Source organism: Typha angustifolia, chromosome 9, assembly GCF_048772165.1.
Source record: "Typha angustifolia cultivar Huaian chromosome 9, ASM4877216v1, whole genome shotgun sequence".
Taxonomy (NCBI): Eukaryota; Viridiplantae; Streptophyta; class Magnoliopsida; order Poales; family Typhaceae; genus Typha; species Typha angustifolia.
Genome location: NC_133247.1, coordinates 2,388,531 through 2,410,697, shown reverse-complemented (window position 1 = coordinate 2,410,697; position 22,167 = coordinate 2,388,531). Strand labels below are relative to the sequence as shown.

At 37.2% G+C, this 22,167-nt stretch overlaps 3 protein-coding genes across 8 annotated transcripts; 2 read left to right on the top strand and 1 right to left on the bottom strand.

Annotated features, from left to right (window-relative positions):
• The first annotated feature begins 2,865 nt into the window (after nt 1-2,865).
• Nucleotides 2,866-5,592, top strand: LOC140767673 (protein CURVATURE THYLAKOID 1B, chloroplastic-like). Its single transcript, XM_073107666.1, has 6 exons — nt 2,866-3,116; nt 3,900-4,000; nt 4,079-4,165; nt 4,272-4,334; nt 4,890-4,927; nt 5,369-5,592. Exons 1-6 carry the CDS (start codon nt 2,957-2,959, stop codon nt 5,424-5,426), a joined length of 507 nt encoding a protein of 168 aa, XP_072963767.1. The 5' UTR covers nt 2,866-2,956; the 3' UTR covers nt 5,427-5,592.
• Nucleotides 5,593-6,837: 1,245 nt separating this feature from the next.
• Nucleotides 6,838-11,020, top strand: LOC140766495 (protein CCA1-like). Of its 6 annotated transcripts, none has more exons than XM_073105870.1 (7): nt 6,838-7,342; nt 7,460-7,505; nt 7,613-7,724; nt 7,938-7,999; nt 8,600-8,836; nt 8,925-10,295; nt 10,391-11,019. In XM_073105870.1, exons 2-7 carry the CDS (start codon nt 7,464-7,466, stop codon nt 10,697-10,699), a joined length of 2,133 nt encoding a protein of 710 aa, XP_072961971.1. In that variant the 5' UTR covers nt 6,838-7,342; nt 7,460-7,463; the 3' UTR covers nt 10,700-11,019. The 6 variants fall into 6 exon arrangements, with proteins under 6 accessions (XP_072961971.1, XP_072961975.1, XP_072961972.1 ...); XM_073105874.1 differs by having other exon boundaries at nt 6,838-7,505; nt 8,925-9,335; nt 9,573-10,295; nt 10,391-11,018; XM_073105871.1 differs by having other exon boundaries at nt 6,838-7,505; nt 8,928-10,295; nt 10,391-11,020.
• A 475-nt stretch (nt 11,021-11,495) lies between these two features.
• Nucleotides 11,496-19,919, bottom strand: LOC140767277 (serine/threonine-protein kinase ATG1a). The gene is made up of 13 exons (XM_073107127.1): nt 19,566-19,919; nt 19,362-19,488; nt 19,203-19,261; nt 17,885-17,949; nt 16,994-17,087; nt 16,838-16,918; nt 16,635-16,746; nt 15,967-16,021; nt 15,211-15,335; nt 14,799-15,139; nt 12,773-13,076; nt 12,612-12,682; nt 11,496-12,029 (listed from the first exon to the last, which is right to left on the bottom strand). The coding sequence occupies exons 1-13, from the start codon at nt 19,797-19,799 to the stop codon at nt 11,796-11,798; spliced, it is 1,902 nt and encodes a 633-aa protein (XP_072963228.1). The 5' UTR covers nt 19,800-19,919; the 3' UTR covers nt 11,496-11,795.
• Nucleotides 19,920-22,167: the final 2,248 nt, after the last annotated feature.

Here is a 22,167-nt window from a genome sequence, read left to right as displayed (position 1 = left end):
TATTTATTTTATAAATTAGTTGTGTGCTAGTTTGCTTGGCAAAACATATAATACTACTAGCCAAATCAAAATCATCATTTCAGAAATTAATCCCTACCCTACCCGTCTAAATCTAAATCATCTTTCACAAAACTAAATTAAAATCTCATTTCCCAAACTAAACCTTTTATTTTTTATTTCAAAGGGTAATTTAATATTATTTTTTTATAAAAATATTAAGCTTATTTTAGTATAATACGTTTAATATGCCGAACAAATATCGTAATCATTTTATATACTTTTAACATTGAGATATATATATATATATATATATATATAATTTCATCTAATTGTGAAAGACTCTCATGTGGAAGTAGATGACAATGACTTGCATCCGCATAGATGATGCTATATATATATATATATGCAACTATGCATGCAAATAGACTCACAGGTGAGACTGCTCGGCCTAAATTGAGGCATGACTGACATAAGTCAAATGCCACAGTTGGTCTACCACTATTAGACTCAATAATTACTAGCATAGGTTTGACTCCATGGCTAGCTGGCATAAGAAAAGGTACAGATCCCTATCATGATTTGATCATCGATCTGATTGGTTCGGATTCGAGTACGTATAGAATACTAGCAGGCCAATTAGGGCTCCATGGCTGCCTTTCACCTAATCTTTCTCTCATTTAAGATAAGCTGTTAATGAAAGAAAACAATTTATAATCACACCTCAATAGTGAAGAACACCCTTGCCTTAAGTTATCAATACAAAATCTGAACTTATTCTCAGAATATTTTTCTCAAAAAATCTATAAATATATTTTATTCATCCATTGGAAATAATTTGATACACAAATTGAGATGAGAAATAGAGCGAGAATACTTTAGCACATGATAAGTATTACGACAAAGAAATATAAAAAATTAAGTATTAAGATATAAATAAGATATATAATGGCAACAAAAGAATACAATAGAGTGAAAAAATAGAAAATAAACGAAGAAAATAAGATGAAGTAAATGATGTGAGAGGACAATGGCAGTCAAAGCAGAGACAGATTTGAAGCTGATGAATACGAAGAAGACAAAGAATAAGCTTTTAAAATAGAGAGGAGACAAAAGAAGAAGAAAAAGAAAAGATAAATAAGAGGAAGAAGATCTTTACTTTTTTCAACCAGCCACTCCGATTAAGAGAGAGAAAGAAAGGGCAGAAGCTCATCGACGACGACGACGACAAAAGAAAGACCATGTAAAAGATGAGAGTAAAGCATGGTTAGTGTGGAATAGGTTATGTTTTAGATGTATTTTTATTATTTTTCCATTAACACTAGGCAGTTAAAAGATTTTGCAATTAGATTTCCTTTTTTTTCTATAATTTTTATATAATATTCTACTATTATAACTATTTCTAACCCTAGTATATGATTTATAGAACTCTATTAATTACATTACTGAAATACTCTTAATTTTTTTAAAAACCATGACATATTATTTTTAAGCCATATTTCATCACAATATGCCTCAGTAAATTGAAAACCTGTTTCTACATCTAATCACTCTACCTTTTCCAAATTATCGTTAGTATTGTAACATAATATTTCTTGTTGATACCTTCAACCAACCGAAGGATAATTTACATATTTTACTAACAGGATATTTCTTGACTGATAATCTTTCATTTAAAAATAATTGAGTTCAATTAACTTAGGGAGTCATAAAAATGGGTTAAAAAATCTAAAAAAATGGAGTGCTAATAAAAGAAAAATTGACTGTTATTTGCAGCGCTATGCATCGATCGAGTTAGATTAACGGCTGTCATTAAGTAGTAGAGATCATAGAGAGACATGGAATCTCGAGACAGGACAAGATGGTGGCAGAGAGCAGTGTATGTGGTGTGGGGGACTGGAGAGGAGTATGGTTTTAATATCAAAGAAGAGTTCAAAATCGTTCTGGGCTACGCCAAAAATATTGGCAGTGGTGAGGAGGACTGCAACTGCAACGAGGGAGTCGGTTTTCGAGAAACTACGAGCTAAGTTTGGGCTACGCTGGGATTAATTGGATCATCTTTATCTTCCAGACTGTAATAAAAACTTTTTCCCATCTCTGCAAGAAACCGGATAAAATAGTAACAAACACTCGATAGTCACATCTATCAATCTATCTATCTATCAATCTTTCTTATCGTTTCTTCTTCTTCTTCTTCTTCCACTTCTCTCCTTGGCTTCCAGTAAAGTATGGCTAGGCCCTGCTCTTTTGACCACGGAAGACGTATTCCCGAGGTCTGTCAGCTTTTTACTCGGATAGATTTCTTCTTAAAACCTTTTTTCCCATTTTCAGCAGAAGATTGGAAGTATTCTCTAGATGGCCCAAGTGGGGTTTCGTAGAAAACAAAACAAAATTCACAGATATTTAGGGGTAGATTTATTTCATCCATTTGTTGCTGGATAATTATTTTGTGGTTGATGTATCGAACGGTTATAATCACATCTTTTTAAAGCCACTGATATTCTATAGGACATATTAAAAATATTATTCTGGCTCTATAATCTCTCTTTATTGACAACATATTATCTAAACTCACTCTGGATATTATTATTATTATTATTTTAATTGAACACTTCAAACACACACACACACACACACACACAAAATAAAAGGTTTGAAATTCAAATTAAACGAATATTTGAAGAATCTCAATTTAATTCATTGCGTTGCAAGGATTCCGGAAAGGAGAAAAGCCTCACCTCAAACTTCCATTTCAACGTAACCCACCGTCGTCCCTCCCTATCCACTTGACGCCCAAATGAACGGCTGCCGTTTCACGTAGCTCGCAAATATCTTCGCGCCAAACCAACCAAAACCAACGACCACTCCTCCGCAAACCCAACCAACTTTTAAAAGGCGAGGAGGCAGGGAGGGGAAGGCAACAACCCAGAGGACGCTAGAGTTACAATAACGCAGACCCATGGCTTCCACCACCGCCGCCACATGCGCCGCTACTTCGCCGGCCGCGGTGGAAGCGAAGCCCACCTTGCGCCGCCACGTGCCGCACAGCATCGGCCTTCCGCCGCTGCCGTCACAGCCGCGCGCCGCGGCGCCGGGTCGCCTCCAGAATGCTTCCTACTGTGAGTGTTCTGTCCTTGTTGTTGTAATAGTTCTTGATCTTTTACTCTAGAGAATAGTTTGATTTATTGGAAGTGGTTGCATCTAAGGTGTTTGACTGTTGGTCTTGCATAGTGTGTTGAGAAAGAAGTGCGAATTCTTGATGGCTATCTATCTGAAAAGGGGGACTTTTTGTAGTGTTTTTGCTCGTCTATTGTTTGCTAAAATGTGTAAAACGTGTCATATTTGGAAGGGAACAAGGATGGACAAGGAAGCACGCTAGATTCAAGGGGGCAGTTGAAACGGGTTTGTTAACGAAAGCAAAGTAATCTAGAAAGATTCATGGCGTTCCCTAGATTTAGGAGTTCATTTACCATATTGATCCGGTTCAAGTGCATGCGCCAACTCCCAATAACTCACATAGACAGTAAAAGTGATCTGTAGCAGAAGCAAAGCTTTTGTACCTTTTTGTATGTGTACACCCTAAAACTTTTCATATCAAATAAATCGTACCATATTATAAATCTTATATGCCACCAAAATGTTTAAAAGCCGCATATCTGCCTTTTTAATGAATTGTTGAAAGAGCTTCCTTTATTCATGTATTGTGCTTTATGAGATGGCTGACCGTACTACTGCATACTTACTCGTTCACCATCTCGACGCCCTTTTTCTTTCTTTTCCTTCTTTTTTCCAATGAAGTGGCATAACGCTTTTGTTGAACTTTATGAATAGTTGTTATGCAAAAGACCAAGCAGAAACTAAGTATCTAACCAAACATTAGCTTCTTGTTCAAACTAATCTAGGTCGTAGAATTGCACGAGATGTTGTTGCCATGGCTGTAGGAGAAGCTTCAGCTGGAGTTGCAACTGAGCTTCCTGAAATTGTGAATACCATACAAGGCGCGGTCAGTTTTTCACTGTCTTATCAGAATATTATGATGTCCTCTTCACCTCATGAAATAGTTACTCTTGTTTCTGGACAGTGGGACAGACTCGAGGATAAGTATGCTGTGACATCCCTAGCGTTTGCTGGTTTTATTGCACTCTGGAGTACATCTGGAATGATCTCGGTCTGAACACTTTTTACCACCAATATTAGCTCTCACAAGTTTTAGTTTGTAGATCAAGTAATTTGATACTCTTTTTGAAGAATTCTAACAGCTTCGCTTATGGCAGGCTATAGACAGACTTCCTGTAGTTCCTGGCGCTCTTGAGCTTGTTGGAATTGGCTACTCAGGGGTAAGTTCTTAGTTCTTGCACATCATGTATGGAGTATATACATCTCGTTAAGACAATGCAATTCGAATTTTGTTATCACATATATTCTTGTAGTTCAGTTAGTGTCCCACTGGGCGTACTGTTAATATAGCTGCTTGAAGGGATATACATATTATGCTTGAAGTATGAAGTCTGACTATAATGTAGTAAACTCGCTGACCACATGTAGAGGAAATCTTCTGCTTACACAGATGATGCCTATGATTTCAACTTCATAAAATGGAAATTTTACTACAGCGTGATTATTTACTCACAAAGAACAAGTTGATGTAAAAGTTACTCTCAGCTGCAGCGCAAAATCTGCATGTCGGCAACTCAGCATTATTGCTTAAGTGCATATTGAACAACTTCACTCAATGTAGAATGACCTTTGTTGATTTTTTATATCTTGATTTCACATAAGAAACTTATGATGTCAAAGCTGATTTAGTGAGCAGTTAAATGATCTGTAGAATTTTGAACTTATGTTAGTTCTGAGAACAACTTCTGTTAATTGCTATTTTCTGTTGTTTACAGTGGTTTGCATATCGTAACCTGGTCTTCAAGCCTGAGAGGTAAACTCCACCTCTCTATTTTTTTTTTTTTTCAATTCAGATTTTATACTAGCATTGCTGTGTGAGGATATCCTTGTTGCTCATCCTACACAAAGCATTATGTCCATGAGAGTTGCAACTATCTGGCATTGGAGTGATGATATTCTTTACAATCATTTTATGGTCTTTATTCTTGAATCTTAATTTTCCTTCAAGAAGATCGGAGCAAATAATGGTTTATGTTCACTGTTCCTTTGGATTTGTGCATGCCACTTTCCTCTGAAGTTTCATTGTCTATCTTTGTTTCCCTGTAATTGACCACTTAAATAGGTTTCGTGAACATGGCTTACCATGAAAATTATTGAATTTATGGTTCTCTGATAGGTACTACGCTAGCAGATTCTTAAGCAATTTTATTTTGCAACAATTTTGGTCATGATTTTTCTGTTGAATATGTTGTAGGGAAGCTTTGTTAGCGAAGATAAAAGGCCTCTACAAGGACATAATTGGGAGCAGCTAAATGAGAGAATATCTAGGATATGGCCACACGCTATGCAAAGGAGGAATTACTTTGGAGGGAAGAAATAATGTGTAGCTTTTCATCATTTCTCCCATCATATGTCAGAATTATATACTTACCACAATAAATTGAGTAATAGAAGATCTATCTGAATGTTTTTATGTAACTTTGTGATCTGAAATCAAGGTAATTGTCTCTATCCAGATAGAGAGAAAGCTACTACTAAGGAAGTTAAAGAAATACTCTTGCCAAGCTATCTTGGTAGTCTCTTTGAATTGCGAACGTTTCTATCGATAGATGAAACCTTCTTGTGAGGTATAGAGCTCTGTTTTGTGATGACAATAAGTGAGTTCTTTCATCTCTACGCTCTAGCAATGTGTTTAGATGCCTGATAATTGTGCTAAGGAACAAGACTGTTCTTGGGAAACACTGTAGCTTATAAAACTATATGGGGGCAAGCGACCTTCACATTCGCTGCTCAAGCAATGGCGAACATTTCTTCATACACCATCGTGTGAATAAGAATGGCTCCATTATTTCTCTGCAATGTATGATCAAGAAACCATGGATAATTAGTTCCTTTAATTTTTTTATCCAAAATAATAATAAAATACAAAATAAGTAAAAATTATAATTAAAAATATCATAATTGGCAAATTAAAAAAAAAAAGCATTTTAACCAAACAATTTCTATCTTCTGAGATCTAAGATTACAAACCCCAAATCCTACTTAATATCCCAATTTACCTCCTTTTAAATATATTATAACGGAAGGAAAAAATAATTCTAAGTAGAGGAGTATAAGTTTGATATTTACTAAAACAATAGAGTTATTAAAATTACAGGAGCATTATAATAATTTATAATTTTTCGATTAGTTTGGATGAAAGAAATTAGGAGTTACATATTAAGTCTAAATCACATGTGACAAAGTAATACAAATACAAATTTAAAAGTAATTTGATTTTAAGCATAAAATTACGAATTGTAATTTATCGTCGTTATTAAACTTTGCACGGGTTAAAGTTAAAGGGGAATTAGCATTTTTAAGCCACAAATTTCCTTTTCTGGAAGCGAGAGATACGGGAGCCACAAACAAATTAATGACCAAATGAGAGCTCGAAAAAGTCGAAGAAATAAATAGCAATAATACGATGTGAGGTCAGAAAAATTACAATTATAATAATATGAGGTCAGAAACCTCCGGTTTAGGTCCGCCACATCAGCACGACACGGCAAGTATATCCACGTCAGCACCATTCTCGGGTGCCAGGACGACAACGAGGCTGGCCGGTGTGAGCTCCTTTTTGGGTTCTTTTACCTTTTTAGCCCTCTCTCTCTCTCTCTCTCTCTCTCGTCGACCTCATAAACTCGAATGGTCGAACCCCTCACTCCTCTCGCACTCTTTCTATCCTTCTGTGTGGCTAAGGAAGGCCTCCCCTCTCTCCTCTTCTTTCTTTCCCTTGAGCCAAAAAGTGCGAAGTGGGGCCCAGCCCAAGCGCCACCCACTACCCTTGCGCCACATGGCTTTCCCTCCCCTCCCTTCCGCTCTCCTCGTTGCCTCCTTGGCCTTCTTCCAGCCTCAAGATCCCTGGGGATTCCCCAATTCCCTTGCATGGTATTTATTACCTTGGATTCTACTCGGTAAACTTTCCTCTCGGGGCAAGAAAACGAGGAGGAGCTCCATTAGTGGCTCAGGTTTCTCTTGGCTCTCTTTTGGAGGTGGTGGTGTGTTTAGGTCTCGCCGAACGCGTTAGGCTCCGCTCACTGTTGGATCTCCTGAATCCTTATGAATAGCCCCCTCTCTTTGCATCCTCATCCATCGCCTCGGATCCCACGACCCGAGCGTTGTGGTGGAAGTGTCTATGTAGTGTTTGAGTCTATAACTGAGTGAGTGAGGAATGAGGATGGTAAAGGTGAGAACTTTGGAAGTTGTACTGCTTTTTGAGTGTGTCGAATTGCTGAATTGCTTCTAAACTTTGGAAGCTAAATTTTGCAAGAACGCTATTTTGTTATAACTTATATGTGTTTAGGCAAATGGATGTGAGTTCTTCTTCTGAGGACTTGACGTCTTTAAAGGTGAATAGGTGATGATCACTGGGAGGAATAATATCTCATTGCATCAGTTGTATTTTGTAGATGAAGCTGGTCTTTCTGCTGACATGCTTAATTTGAAATTTTGTTAGAAGAGAAAGCCATACACAATAACGAAGCAACGGGAGAAGTGGACTGAGGAGGAGCATAGTAGGTTTTTGAAAGCTCTGAAACTTTATGGCAGAGCATGGCAGCGAATACAAGGTAAATTTATATATATTGTTAGCATCTGATGATGCACTCTTTTCTTATAAACTTAATCCTTTCGATATATCAAGGATCAAAAGGTTATTGTAATTTATATTTTGGTTCAATCATCTCATGTTTACCAAAATTATAACTGTTGTAGTGCTGTTAGTATTTAAATCATTCTTCCATTACATGCTCATATTATTATCTGCTATGTTCACTGCACAGAGCATATTGGTACAAAGTCCGCTGTGCAAATCAGGAGCCATGCACAAAAGTTCTTCTCAAAGGTCAGATGGAATGTTTGTTTTTCTGATCTGAATATCTGATCCCAATTAATTGGAAAATTGGGGGGTATTCAAGTGATCAAAAATAAATTTCCTACGTTTCTTTTGTTTAGCATTACCAGTTTTTATTATTTTTTCAGTACCTTATTAGCTGCAAAATTAGTTCTTTTCTTTTTTAATCACGATCGGAGTTTAGAAAGAGAGGTTTTCGCTGATTTCATCTTGCCTTGTCATTAAAACTTGTAGATCACAAAGGTGTTTCTTTTTTCTGGGTGAAAACACGATCTGACTTTTACTTTGACCACTAACAGCTCATTTATTACCATTCTTATCTTAGGATTGATTAATAGATTATGTTTTGACCACTTGTTAATGTCTAAGTATGAAATCTGAAGCATTCATCCCACAAGTACAAGTTGAAAAATGCATTCTCTTAGCATATGAACTTTTCCGTGGGAAGTGGCAAAATTTTGCCTTACGGAAACATAGAACTATTGGATGAGGTGTTTCAATACACGGCATTGTACTTTTTACAGTATTATTCTGACATTATAAGGGAAAGGTAAATCATGTCCTTGTTACATTAAAAGTGCTCTGATCTAGCTGCAGTTGGAGAAAGAAGCTCTTGCAAAAGGCACTCCTGTGGGCCAATCTCTTGACATAGAAATCCCTCCTCCACGCCCTAAAAGAAAACCAAATTGTCCGTATCCTCGAAATACCGTTATGGTAGGTTCGAGCTCTCCAGGTGAAGAGGCAATTGATGGAAAAGTCACAAACTCTATTGCTTCTCCGGGTGGAAGTAAACTAGTATTCAACCATGATGGCGATGCTTCTCATGAGGTACTTCGGTCCATTTCATAGCACTCATGGAGATTATTTTCTTATTCAGAATATATTTCTTCTGATACACCTTAACAAATTTTATCAGAAGCTTCTCGCAATAGAGAAACAGAGAAGGGCAAAGCAGACATCTGAAGAGGGAAGCAGCTCAGAAGTATTTAATCTTTTGCCAGTTGCTCCATGTTCTTCTATATCTTCAGCAAATAAGGGCTCATCAAATGTGCATACCTTCAAGCATTATTTGTCCCTTACAAAAGAAGGCGAGAAGATTTCACCAAGTGAATCCTCCCAAACTGTCAAAAGGAGGCAGGAACAGGAGCAGGAGCAAAACAATGCCCATGCAGATGTAGATGATCTCAGACATAGAGGAGTTTGCATCAACTGGGAAGAGAAATTAGCATTTCAAAAGAAGATGGATGTTGTAGAGCAACATGAAAAATGCAGCCCACTATTCCACGACAATCTACAGAATACTCAATGCTACTCGAACCATGTCCAGGTGCAAAATGATAAGAGCAAGCAAATAATTTTTTCTGGTGATTATGTTCTGACGCAAACAACAGATCAATTTAACACAAATCCAAAAACTGACCATTTTTTAAATTCTACAACTACAGCAAAGGATGACTGCTGTACAGATAATACAATGTCTTCTATTTATCAACCTTGTCCAGCATTATCACCTGTTACTGAATCATCCAATTCTTCAAGTCTCATCATATCAACTTTGTTACAGAATCCACCAATTCATGCAGTAGCGAGCCTTGCAGCTTCAATCTGGCCATCAGGTAATGCCAACGTCTCAATGAGTACAACTCCAGATATCACTGATGGGGTGGGCCAAAATGCACAGATGAACTCCCGAAGCATGTCGGCCATTGCTGCAGCCACAGTTGCAGCTGCATCTGCTTGGTGGGCAGCTAACGGCTTGCTGCCACTTTCCCATCCTCCTCAGCCAACCTATGTTTTTCCACCACTACAGACAATGCCACTTTCCACAATGAAGACTACCCAAGCTCAAGAAAATAAAGAAAAGGAGGATGTTGGAATTCTAAATCTTCTACAGCCAAATGTAAATCCAGTCAACTCTGGAGATTTGAGGACGGGGCCAACAGATTCTAAATCAATGCTCTCATCAGAATCAGAAGACTATCGTAGAAAAGGTGAAACATCACAGTCTGCTGTACTGAAATGTTCGATGGACGATAAGCCTAAGGCTGAGTTTCATGATTCTAATAAAGCACGAGGTAGAAAGACCTCTGTTCGCTCTTCCAAAGGTTCTAAGTCGCCTTCCAGCAGTGTTATAGATACCAAAAAAGTGATGAAGAAACAGAAGGAAGTCAATTCTGAAGCTGAACAAATTCATTTTGCTAATTATTGGCATGGGGAGGCTAGCAACTTTCAGCTTTCTAGTAGTGGTGGGATAATTAAGGAGTCAAGGAAGGAGTTCTCTGGAGAGGTTGTTGTCATCTAATTATTCTTTATTTGTTGTTTTTTAGCACGTATCTTACAAGTATTCATCACTAATACTCTAATATCCTTTAATGTTGTTAGGGCCATTCAACCCCTCTAGCTCTTTTCACTGGAGAAAATTTGCCAAAGTCGCTGAACAACAAAGATGGCTTATGGAAGAAGGAAGACTCGACTGCATCAATTGTTGACCTCAATGGAGAAACATCTAAATCAAGTAATGAAGCTACTGTTTACCGCAAACAAGTTTCTTTGGTGGGGAAAAATCAACATGTAAAGCTGAAGGCAAGCCGAAGAGCATTTAAGCCTTACAAGAGATGTTCAGTTGAAGCAGAGAACCAAACAACTATAAATGCAGATAATACTGACAAGAGGTTCCCTCTCGAAGAATAAGCATACGGGTGTGACAGTTTGCATGAAAAATTTCTACGTACATGATTGGTTCTTCTGCACAAGCAATTAGCTTTAGTTTTAAAGAAATGAGCATGTTCTGGTAGTTAAGAACTTGCAGAATGTCATATCCTACGTTTTATTTTTCCAGTGATTCCATAGCCTGTCATGTGAGGTTCACCATGGCAGAATTGTCCTAAACTTAATTGTGCATCTTCAAGGCTCTCTTAATTGACGATATTGTTCACTACGATGTAATACAAGAAAAGTTGAAGGATATCTTATCGTGAGGTATAGGACATAAACTAGTCGTTTTAATCCATTTTGATTTAGGGGTTGTTCTTTGCCTTCCAACTTAGGCGATTGTTGATCACTACAATCGCCAATTTGAGGGCTATGCAATATGAGCAGCTCCAAAGCCGTGCATTTCCATCAAAAGTTATTGATTCACATATTTCATGTAGAGACTGAGAACTAAACCAGAAAGTTGTCTTTGCTTCTTAATCAGATGTCCAGAATGCAAGAAATAAAAACTACCACAAATATGAGATAAAATAGTGCAGGGTGAACCATACAGAATTAATCGACACTTCACCCAAGGAAAAGAAAATTCACTAATGTCAAGTCAACCAGTTCTCTTTTAGATAGCGATATCTGCGGAAGTCATGGGCCTCGATATGAAACTTATTATGCAGTCTTAAAAAGCTTATCGGTCATCCAATCACTTAAAAGAAAATTAACTTTTTTTTTTGCTTAACCTGCTTTATTAGTCAAAGTCTCCACACTTGCTATAGAAAGCTGGATGTAACAGTGCACCATCGCATCACTTGCAACTCGGGTATGTTCTCAAATCCTAAATACACAGGACAAGAACTGCAATAACTATAAGAAGTGATCTATCTGTACAGCCTGTAGTTTTTCTTTTTCTTATTTACAAAAGGAGGCATTCATAATTACATTCATATTCATATTCTTCATCTGTGGATCTCTCCAATCAAAACCAATCTGATCCGATTGTGGATGTCCGCAATAAGTATCTTAATTTGTTATTGAATGCGGTCCACTAGTGCTATTGATTCTACTAAATTATAGCTATACACTAGCAAGAACAGTCGTGAGTGTGCGTTGGATGTGGCTCCGCCATCTGAGAATTGCACATGCGAGTTCTTAAATTCATTATGTATTTGTGGATGCGGCGGTGATCTAAAGGAGAAAGGGAAAATTGTGGACTCAATTGTAGTGACATTGCTTCAACCATAATAAAGGTGAGCAATATGATTGCTTTTGAGTATGATGCCGCCGCACTGTTCCACTGTCCCATGAGCTCCTTTACCTGAAAAAAAAATGAATAGAAATAAACAACAGATAGATATACGAAAGTTTTGCTTATCACTAGGTATTAAAAAAAAAGTATAATTTAAAATTTCCACTGAGCTGTCCAGAAATAACAGTTGCAAGGTGCAACAGGCAAGCAACAAGCCAGTTGTTAAAGCTACAAGAGACAAAGTACAAGGTGAATGAATATCCCTGGGTGGCCATCCATCTAGAAGAACGACAGGAAAATGAAATAGCACCATTCTTTTGCTACGACAAGACCCTCATTTTACTAGTACAAAGCTTTTTATAGATAACTAGTGTCATTCTGTTCGTGTAAATTCAGCAAGTAAAATATCGATCAAAACATATTATGCTAGAAGCAACTCAAGAATTGGTGAATGAGTAGAGCTTTCAGAATGTCTAGATGAGAGACAAAAAGTTGGAACTAAACAAAAAGTTGGAACTAAACAAAAAGTTCAAAACTAATGATGGCATAATAAAATTGTGAGATCATTATGCAAAGGTGAGGATAAATACAAGCCCACATATAAGGTATGAAGGATGTCATGATTTAAAAAGAGAAGAAAGAGATTCTCACAGCACCACTTCTCCCAGCCACTAGAGCTGTCTGAAATATGATCTCCATCGCGTCCGGCATATCCACATTCTCTAAATAACCATGGTGGTTAGGACTGAGAATCAATAAAAGAGCTCAAAAAAAGGAGCAGAAATCAACAGATATCGGCAAAAAAGCCAAACCATTAATTTCCTGCAAATGAGTGGATATCTCTTCTGCTCGATCATATGCACAAATAAATCCCTTTTCAGCCCAACGGGAAACAGACAATGGCAAGTCCATCCCTTCTATGTTTGAGTCCATCCCTTCTATATTTGGAGACATATTATGCTTCCAATGATGCAAATTGTCAGTAGCTGAAGTTTTAGGAACATCTCCCACAGGCATTTGGGCCATCCATATGCTACACAAACGAAGAGCCTCTTTCCATACTGCCAATATCACAAGTTCAACTGAAAATGATTCCATATGGAATCCTGCATAATGCTGTAAGAAATATATAATTCATCAGCAATACGCTTTTTAAGAAGGCCTTCATCATAATAGAGAAGAACAAGGGATCTTGTTAAAAAGATAAGTTATTCTATTAATTTGTTGCACAGAATACAAATGAAAAGGCTCTTAGCCTGTAGGCCACCAATTAGTACTAGCCTGCAAGTTGCAATATCAACTGCAAATAGAGGAAACATCAGGATCTTGTTTACAAATTCATTTAATTGGATGCACAAAATGCAAATAAAAATGTTCTTGGCCTGTAAATGGATCTTAGTTTGCAAGTTGCAATATCAACCGAAACAATTAATCTATTTGAGTCAAACAATTAAAAAGCTAAAAGCCATGGATGGTGGTGCCACAAAAGAGAGAGAGAAAAAGAGGAGGGAGACTAGCGGCGCTTCATTCCTCGACTTCGTCGTCGCCGCTCACTACCGTCGTTCGCTGCCGGAGATTAAGGGTGTTAACAAGCCTGGCTCTGATCAAGCATAGATTGAAATTAATTTCGAGTCTGACTCTTTGATCAAGCTTGAATTGAAATAATTTTAATTTAAACCAATTTCGAGCTTATTTAGAACTCGAGCCAAGCTCGAGCTTAGCAATTTCAACCTTATCAATTCAAGCTATTTTCAAGCCTGAGCAAGCTTGAATTCATTTAGGCTTGAATTAAACTTAAATCAAGTTTGAAATAAAATCTAATTCAACTATAAAGATATAAATATTATCAAAATATAAATTACAAGCAATAAAAATAATTATGTTAGAAAACTTGAAGCGACCCAAAATAATAATAATGATAATAATAATAATTATATATATAATTATATATATATATATATATATTTCGAGTCTTATTGAGCCAACTCGATCAAGCCAGCTCGAGATCAAGCTGGGTTCGAATTTAATTTCAAGCCTAGCTTCAAAATCAAGTTCGGCTCAACTTATTTTCAAGCCGAGCTTGATCGAGTCTTATCAAGGTGAGCTCGAGTCAGCTCGATTATGTCGACAACCCTACTGGAGATGAAAGCATTGTTGCGTCCCATGCAAGGCTCGATTATGTCGACAACCCTACTGGAGATGAAAGCATTGTTGCGTCCCATGCAAGGATGCGTTAGCCCCAACCCTAGCCGGAGGAGGAAGATCCTGATCCTCAATGTATCTCTTTATTCACCCACCCCGACTTGCCCGAGATCTCCTTCCTCCTCGGGCTAGGGCATCTTCGGGTGGAATGCAACGACACCTTCATCGACGAAGCTCTTCGGCATGACGGACGATGATGGCGGCGACAAAAGTTCGACAATGAACAAATCGCCGCTAGGAGGGGTGCCGTATGGCAACCCTCGTGTCACATGCCAGTACACTGCCAACACACTCCGTGCCAATCGACACAGCCATCATTGCTAAAAGCTTACAATTATGCAACAGTCACAATGCAATCTTTCTTTTCACAGTCTTTTTGCTCAACGATCATAAAGCTTTTTATTCAAAGGAAAACAAATCAAAAGGCTGAACATCAACATATAGGAGTAGGGCTGGATATAAAGGTATAAACTTGTAAAGGGTAGGTGATTTGTGAGAAGCTAGAAACCATTCCATTGTACTAATATGGTGAAGCTAAGTCTCGAAGAATGAAGCTAGAACTGCTATGATATCAAAAGTCGTTAGTATTATTATATGGAACATACAGCAGATTTTCAGAAATTACTCTGTTAGTACCTTTTCCTCAGCAAGTTCTGTTAGAACATGGATATATTGATTCAGGAGCCGAAGCCTAGAGAAAGGATGAATTGGCATCGCCTGCATGTCTTCTACCGCTGATGATTCAGATAAAGGTAATGGAGCAAAAGTACGGTTCTCCATGCTGTCCAGGTCATGTGTTGAATCTCCAGCTTGAATAAGGCTAGGACCATTGGTTGTCGGTGGTCCATCATTGGCAACTCTACTTGAAGAACTATTTTGCATAGATATCTCGAGTGAAGAAGATAACAACTCCATTAAAGTGAAATCATGATCAACAATAACATATTCTCGTTCAATGGAGTCCAATAAATCAGAAACTGGATAAACAGACATCAAGTTAGCTCCTGACAATTATAATAAAAAGTTCACAACAAACATAAAGATGTACCGCATGAATTGTGTGTGTACGGATGGCCTTTATTCATGCTGCTAGCATTAATATCAATAACATCACACGGATCATGATCTCTTAATTTAGCAGTATTCCTTGTATCAACAACACCTGCATTTATACTGCAAAGAAGCATTCTACTGTCAGGATTTTTCCATATGGTATGGTTCATAGGTAGATAAAAGCAGATATATTGATACCAGATGTACTCTCACTTTATTCTCTGAGTGATGACAATAAGTATGTGAAAAATCATATGAGCCAAATTTGGGAATACATCCAAATTACTTGGATATTCTTCTTTTAGCTAGAAGGAGAAAGATGTTACTTTTGAATTTTGATAAATCCCCACATCAAAAGTTGTCATTTCTCTTCATCTAGAATTTTCATGTCTAGAGGGACTTGAGGAAGGTTGTTCCTCCAATGCGTCGATCTAAGAATCTAAGATACAACCAATAAGATAAGTAGCTTTGACCGCCGGTATCTTTATTGGTTTCATGCAGAGACCATCTCTTACTTGAGTAACTCTTTTGCTTGGAGCGAGACATAAAATCTCTGGAGGTTCTACATTATGTCAACAAGCAAGTTACATTAATACTGCAAATTCTTTCTTGAAGCCTTCTCAATTTAAACTAAGATCTATAAAACCCCATGTGTCTTTTCAAAGAAGATTTTAGCAAACAAATTCAGTGAGCTGTACCACAATTGGTATGTATTTACTAAAATCGAGTGCAAGAAAATGAAGATAATAACCTTGTTGCTGCCATGAACCCATGGTTGAAAAACTCCTCAAATGCTAGTCTCTCCACTGCAAAATTATAAAATGTAAACTGTTAACTTTTTTATATTTCCTTTTTTAAATATTTACAGATAAGCACCTAACAAACTGCAACTGTTACATTTCTTCAGAAAGTTAAAGATCAAGAAAGAGAAAAACACTCTTGGAAGATACTCCAGATGACATAAAGGTGGTGCAGGAATCCAAAGTGAGAAAAATTTTCTTTTCTTTTCAAGGCTCCAAGTAAAAGATTTTGTAGAATGCCGATATATGAAATTGAATACATTAAAAGGTACTACTAAATTGATTCATTATCACCAAGTAACAGATTTTGTAGAATGCCGATAGATGAAACTAAATACATTAAAAGGTACTACTAAATTGATTCTTAATTCTTTTTTTCACAAGTAACTACTCAGAAACATATACTGTTGCAACTTCAACTTTGTGAAAAGGTTATCTCATATCAAAGCAAATCATGTGCTAGATATTCACATCTTATCATAGTTCTGAGATGTATCTACACAAATTTAATAGTGACCTCAGAAACCTAAAGCATAGAGTAGATACAAGCAAATATTGACTTCCAGAAAGATACAAATAACATTCAAACTCATGCTCCAGAAGACATAAGAAACCGCACCTGGATTTCGACGCAAAAGACCTCTACAGAGATCAATGCAATCAGGATGCAAATCCGCAAGAACTGTTGGTGGAAACTGCAGATCATCCGAGGCCATTATTCTCTGGAAAAGCTGTTATTAAAAAGAAAATAATAACAATAATAAGGTAATCTAATTTCTCATAATGGTAAAACTGTAAAAAAAATAAATAAAATTTCTTAACCTGATAATGAGTTTTGCCATCAAATGGTAGATTTCCAGTGACTAACTGAAAAAGAATTATTCCAATGCTCCACAAGTCTGCCTGAATTTTTCAAATTCAAGCTTCTAAATATAAAAGATCTCAGAAATCCACCAGTAAGCATATGATAAATCGAACCTTAGCATCATATTTTCTGTCCTGCATGATTTCTGGAGCCATGTACAGTGGGGAACCACAAATCGTGTCAGCTAATCCTTGAGGCATCAGATATCTATCAAAGAGTTGACTCTTCAAAGAAGTTAAATAGGGCATCATATGAGACAGAGAGAGCTGTGAACTAATAAATCTGTTCACAAGCAGCTTGAGCTCAGATAAATAAGGGTAGTGCTCAAATAGTTAAAAGCAATGAGATTGAGTATAGTATTAACTATGTTTGAGAGTTCTTTCATTGTTATGTTCCTAATTTACACATAATCGAACTCGAGTGGACATAAATCTATGAGTTGAGCCAGTAAATTTCCAAAAGGTTGAAGCTTCACAAATGAAATGGAAAAATGAATGGAGGATCTTAGCATGACAATGTAACACCTGAAGTAACAGAAAATAAGCAATCACATATACTGAATTTCTCTCAGGAACTGAGAGCAGCAGAATATAAATTTTCTATCATGTACATGAAACCAACCTGCTTTATTGTTTAAAAGCATCCAAATCAGTTGTAACTTCATCTCTGCTTCTTCAGATCTCAAGATAAACATACTTTAAACACCCAATTTATACTAGTTAAAATTTATTTCCATGCTACCTCCAAGCTCCTAAGGTTGGGAGCGTAAAGCTTTTGGACTTGCAACTAATTCATGTCAAAAGTACCATAAACTAAATCTAAAGAAATTTTCTCATGATAAGTCAGACAAAAATAAGAAAGGGCAAAAGTCAACAGAAGGTCCTCTAGTCATATGACCCTACCCATTTAAAAGGAACTCATACTGCAGAAATATTTTGCTCATGAAATGGGACAGAGCTCGTCCAAAGACTGAAAAAAATATCAACGGAGATTTATATTCTCACCTTGCGAACCCAAAATCAGCAATCTTCAAGAGAGGGTTTTCAACACTAGTTGTCAAAAGAAGGTTCTGCAAATTTTAATATAGCATGGTCACTATGCTGAATGAACTTGTAAAAATATTCCATTAAAAAAAAAAGCGTTATCACGAACAAAATAATATTTGGCATGAGATCTCAAAAGGAACAAAATTGAGTTAAACAAATATTAACCTCTTATGGGTAAACCATCAGGAAACTTCCATGTTATCATATAATAAATTATCATTGGTCATAGCAGCTAAAGTGAAAGCAGATGTAAAATAAAGGTAACAACTTCAAAACCCAGACTGAGATGTTATCATATAAATTACTCTTGTTTCGGTTGTGCACCTTCCATCAAATGAGCACCAAACAGCCGGTCTTTCCCCCAAGTTTGCATGGCATCTGCCAATTCATCAAACACTGATGGAGAGATGATTGAGATGAGGTGAACAATTGAACAGTCCACTAAATGTAGATTATAGTGTACATCACAGCAATTGCCTCTGATTTGACCGCCTTGAAACGGCTTGTCAGTCGAGGGATAATGCAGTTCCAAATAAGGATGCCTTTCAATTTGCCATTCTCAATTACCACTAATGTGTTAGTGAGAGAAGTGATCGAGTTAAGATCATGGGTGGTGCCATGTGTTACCAACGGGAGTAGAGATTTATTAAGTAATGAACCTAGCCCAAGCTCCTTTTTGGCAAGATGCTGCACGTGGAAAGTAGAAACAACTTCACTAATAGCAAGGTCAAGGCTTAATACAGCAAAACAATTCGTCCTTGTCCTCACAAGACCCTGCATTGGAGGGAGACTCGTGCAACAACCACCCTGGGTAGACTTCCCACATGTCCAACCTAAAGTCACTAGAGGTAATACCCGAAATAGACAGGCCTCTTAAGCAGTTACCTATGGAAACAAGAAAACGGAAAGGAGAAAAAAGATACTTATCGTGTAAGGAACTTTTACCGATCGCATGCACAGTGAAAATAATTTAATACTCAATTTGAGCCCACCAGTATGACATGATGCACCTAGCACTCCAGTAACTATGCAGCAATCAAGATATATCAGTACTAAAAAAACAATTGTAAATATCTAAAGCTCTAAATAACTAACTGCTCTCCTACTGCAAATAATCTAATCTGAAATAGAGTTAATCTAAGAAGATTAAGTATGAGACTTCATTACAGGAACAAATTTGTCATAGAGATTACAAATCAAGCAATGGGATAAGAATACACATGAGAACATTGGAATATTAGAACAAAAATTGCAATGCTTCAAAATGAAAACCGACCTGTGGTTTCAAATCTCTATGGATCAGATTATTCTCCCGCAGAACTTTCAGCCCCTCAGCTGCATAAACCCCTCATAAATCTCAACCCACCAAAAATTTCCCAAGGAAGAAGAGATTAAAAAAACCAATTTTAAGCAGAAAAGGCTAATAAAAACCTACCCAATTGCCTCATAAAGCTCCTCGCGACAGCTTCCGAAACCCTACCGCGATTCCCGTGCCGCATAATATAGTCCGATAAATCGCCCCCCGAGCAGTACTCCAATATAAGGAATAACTTATCCTCCGTCTGTTCAACTCATCGATAACGATCAAAGATAAGAGGAACAAATCAAGAAAGGGAATAAGAATAAGCGATCGGCGGACCTGGATAGCCTGGTAATAGCGCACGATGTTGGGGTGGGAGATATTTCGAAGGATGGTGAACTCTTTCAAGAACCCGTCCCTGACCTTGCTATCGACCTTGTTCTTATCGATCTCCTTCACCGCCACCACCCCGCCGTGATGGCGATGCCGCGCTCGCCAAACCACCGCGAACGATCCGGACCCGATCTTTTCTCCGAGAAGGTAATCTCCCACTGTTCGGACGCCTTCTTCCATCTCTTTCTGTCCTCTCTCTAGGAATTAATCTCCTCCGTACTCTCTCTAGAAATTCCTCTCAAAGGAGGGAAGAGGAGGAAGAAGACTCGCGAAGGGCGTGAAACTGACGCTTCCACGGTAAAACCTTTTCTATCCGACGGTGGATAGATGGGAAGGTCGTTGAGATTTCACACGCGGCGATCTCTCAGAGGGCGAGAAGTAGTCCTTTTTTATAACGTGGATACCATTATCGTTATTTTATTATATTTGCAGATCACCACCTATAATTTAGTTTATTTCAGAACATGACTTTCGTATATGCCATCATCATGGGATAAAGGATATCGATACTTTGATATCCAAAAAGGAGGATTAAAGAGGGAGCTAAACAGCACCTTGAGGAGTTAATTTGTAAATATCCGGAAGGGAAGTCCTTGTTTCACAATGGCTAGAATCTAGGTGCTAATATGCAAAAATAAATAAATAAATAAACACCTTTCAGCAAATCTTTGGCTTAGTTAGTTGCGTGACATGGAAAAATTAAGATAAAATAAAATATGAATTTATCCCCGGATAGGGACGATGGTATCTCAGTTTCTTCCTTTCATATTTGGTTGAAATAAATAAAAATATAATGTAATAAGTTAACAACATCTTGGTGGATAAAAGATAAGGAATAAGAATATTGTGTAATTTTGATCCTTGAAGTAAGTGGTAAATTAGCATTATTGCCCTTTCTTTGGTTTAATATAATATATTTTTAAAAAAGAAAGATGATAAATCTTATTAGATTAAAATTAAATATAAAATATAATTTTATTTCACAACTATTATATTATATTATATTATCTCGGTTATTTTTTGAATTTGTCGGATAAACTCTTTTATTCCAGCTTAAGTTCCCTTTGTTGCTTAACAAAGTAAGCAAGGATGTGCTTGAGGAGCACGCCATAATTTTAACAATAAGATAATAATAATTAATGCATGAAGAGCTAGTTCTTGAACGGTTCGACCTTGGTAATACTCTATAATGCACCATGATTGGGAATTATTCTTCTTTTATTAAGACAAAGATGTGTTCTGCTAATATTCTTTGAGATGGCCCAGACAAAAGAACCAATGCCCACAAAAATTAAGAGGCAAAAAGTGACAGAATTTTTATTTCTTCTAGATGAGTTTTATTTTACTTATTTTTAATTGAGTGCGTAAAGTTTAAAAATATATAAAAGTAAATTAAGAATAGAGTTAAACTATAATTTATTTATTTGTATTGTAAAAGGTTAGAAGAGTTATTCGAGAATAATCTCAAAAGATAGGAGTTGTTCGTGCTTTTCTTGCATGCACTTCTTTCCTTATCAAATAGCTTCACTGTAGTTAGATTTGGCAAATCCTATTCTTTGACTGTTTGCGGTGTAATCCAGAAGGAATTTTCACTCAATGGCGACAAATAATTTTTAAACCTATCCTTCTCCCTCCTACGCCAGTCCTAGCTATGCTAAGGCTAAGGTTTGGCACAAAAGCTTTCTCCCCCTTCTTGAGAAGGAGCTTCTCCTTTCGAGCTTTCTTTCCCTCTCCTTTTCTAGCCAAAGAGAGCGGAGATGTGTTCTCCTCTCCCCTCTTTTACTTTATCCTATCTTTTTTGTTTTTCTTTCTTTCTTCTTCTCTTCTTTTCGATCCTCGTTGCTACTGTCCCTTCTCATCGTCCAATGTCTTCCTCTCTTGTCGCTCTCTTTTTCGCATCGATGCTGCCCCCAACCTCTCTCTCTTCTCCTCACATCTTATCTCTTTCCTTGTTCGCTTTTATATTTCACCATCCCTTTCTTCCACGAGCACACAATCTCATCTTCCTCTCTTTCCTCCGCTCTCTACGGTTGCGCATGTCACTAGGAGATTTAGCTCTAGTGGTATTGTGCCTTCTTTGTCACAGACCCTGCCAGATCTCCTCGGCTTGAGTTGTTCCTTTTGTTACTACTCAAATAAGTTCCTCTCTAATTGACACCTCTAGGTCCTAGTAATGTTTGGTCGGTGTTTTTGTGTTTCCTAAGTTTTGGCTTTGGCCACAGTTAGGTTGTTTGGTGCTAATCGATGGTTTAGGGTTCGGATAGATTTATCTCACGCCATGGTATGTTATCTTTGTTAAGGCTTTAGTTTTTGCAAGTTATAGCTTTAATCGTGATACCCCTCTTGATCAAGGGGAAGCTAATGCTAGTCTATAAAATTTGGAAGATTCAGGTGTTTATCATTCTAAATCTATTTGCCTTTGGGCTTGACGCTTATTTTTCTTACCGTGCTAATAGAGGGGCTCTCCAAAATATCTCCCATTTTTCTTTATGTATCAAATCTATAAAATTTTATCGAATGAAATGCAACTATCTATCTGCGGGCTTTC

Bases quoted from the DNA above. Each gene is read 5' to 3' on its own strand.
- LOC140767673 (XM_073107666.1), top strand. From the start codon at position 2,957: ATGGCTTCCACCACCGCCGCCACATGCGCCGCTACTTCGCCGGCCGCG. The intron at 3,117-3,899 runs GTGAGTGTTCTG...AAACTAATCTAG, and splicing joins CCTCCAGAATGCTTCCTACT to GTCGTAGAATTGCACGAGAT. The intron at 4,335-4,889 runs GTAAGTTCTTAG...TGTTGTTTACAG, and splicing joins TTGGAATTGGCTACTCAGGG to TGGTTTGCATATCGTAACCT.
- LOC140766495 (XM_073105870.1), top strand. From the start codon at position 7,464: ATGGATGTGAGTTCTTCTTCTGAGGACTTGACGTCTTTAAAG. The intron at 8,837-8,924 runs GTACTTCGGTCC...AAATTTTATCAG, and splicing joins ATGGCGATGCTTCTCATGAG to AAGCTTCTCGCAATAGAGAA. The intron at 10,296-10,390 runs GTTGTTGTCATC...TAATGTTGTTAG, and splicing joins GGAAGGAGTTCTCTGGAGAG to GGCCATTCAACCCCTCTAGC.
- LOC140767277 (XM_073107127.1), bottom strand. From the start codon at position 19,799: ATGGAAGAAGGCGTCCGAACAGTGGGAGATTACCTTCTCGGAGAAAAG. The intron at 16,919-16,993 runs GTTCGATTTATC...TGAAAAATTCAG, and splicing joins ACAGAAAATATGATGCTAAG to GCAGACTTGTGGAGCATTGG. The intron at 15,140-15,210 runs GTACATCTTTAT...CTGTTTATCCAG, and splicing joins GTACACACACAATTCATGCG to TTTCTGATTTATTGGACTCC.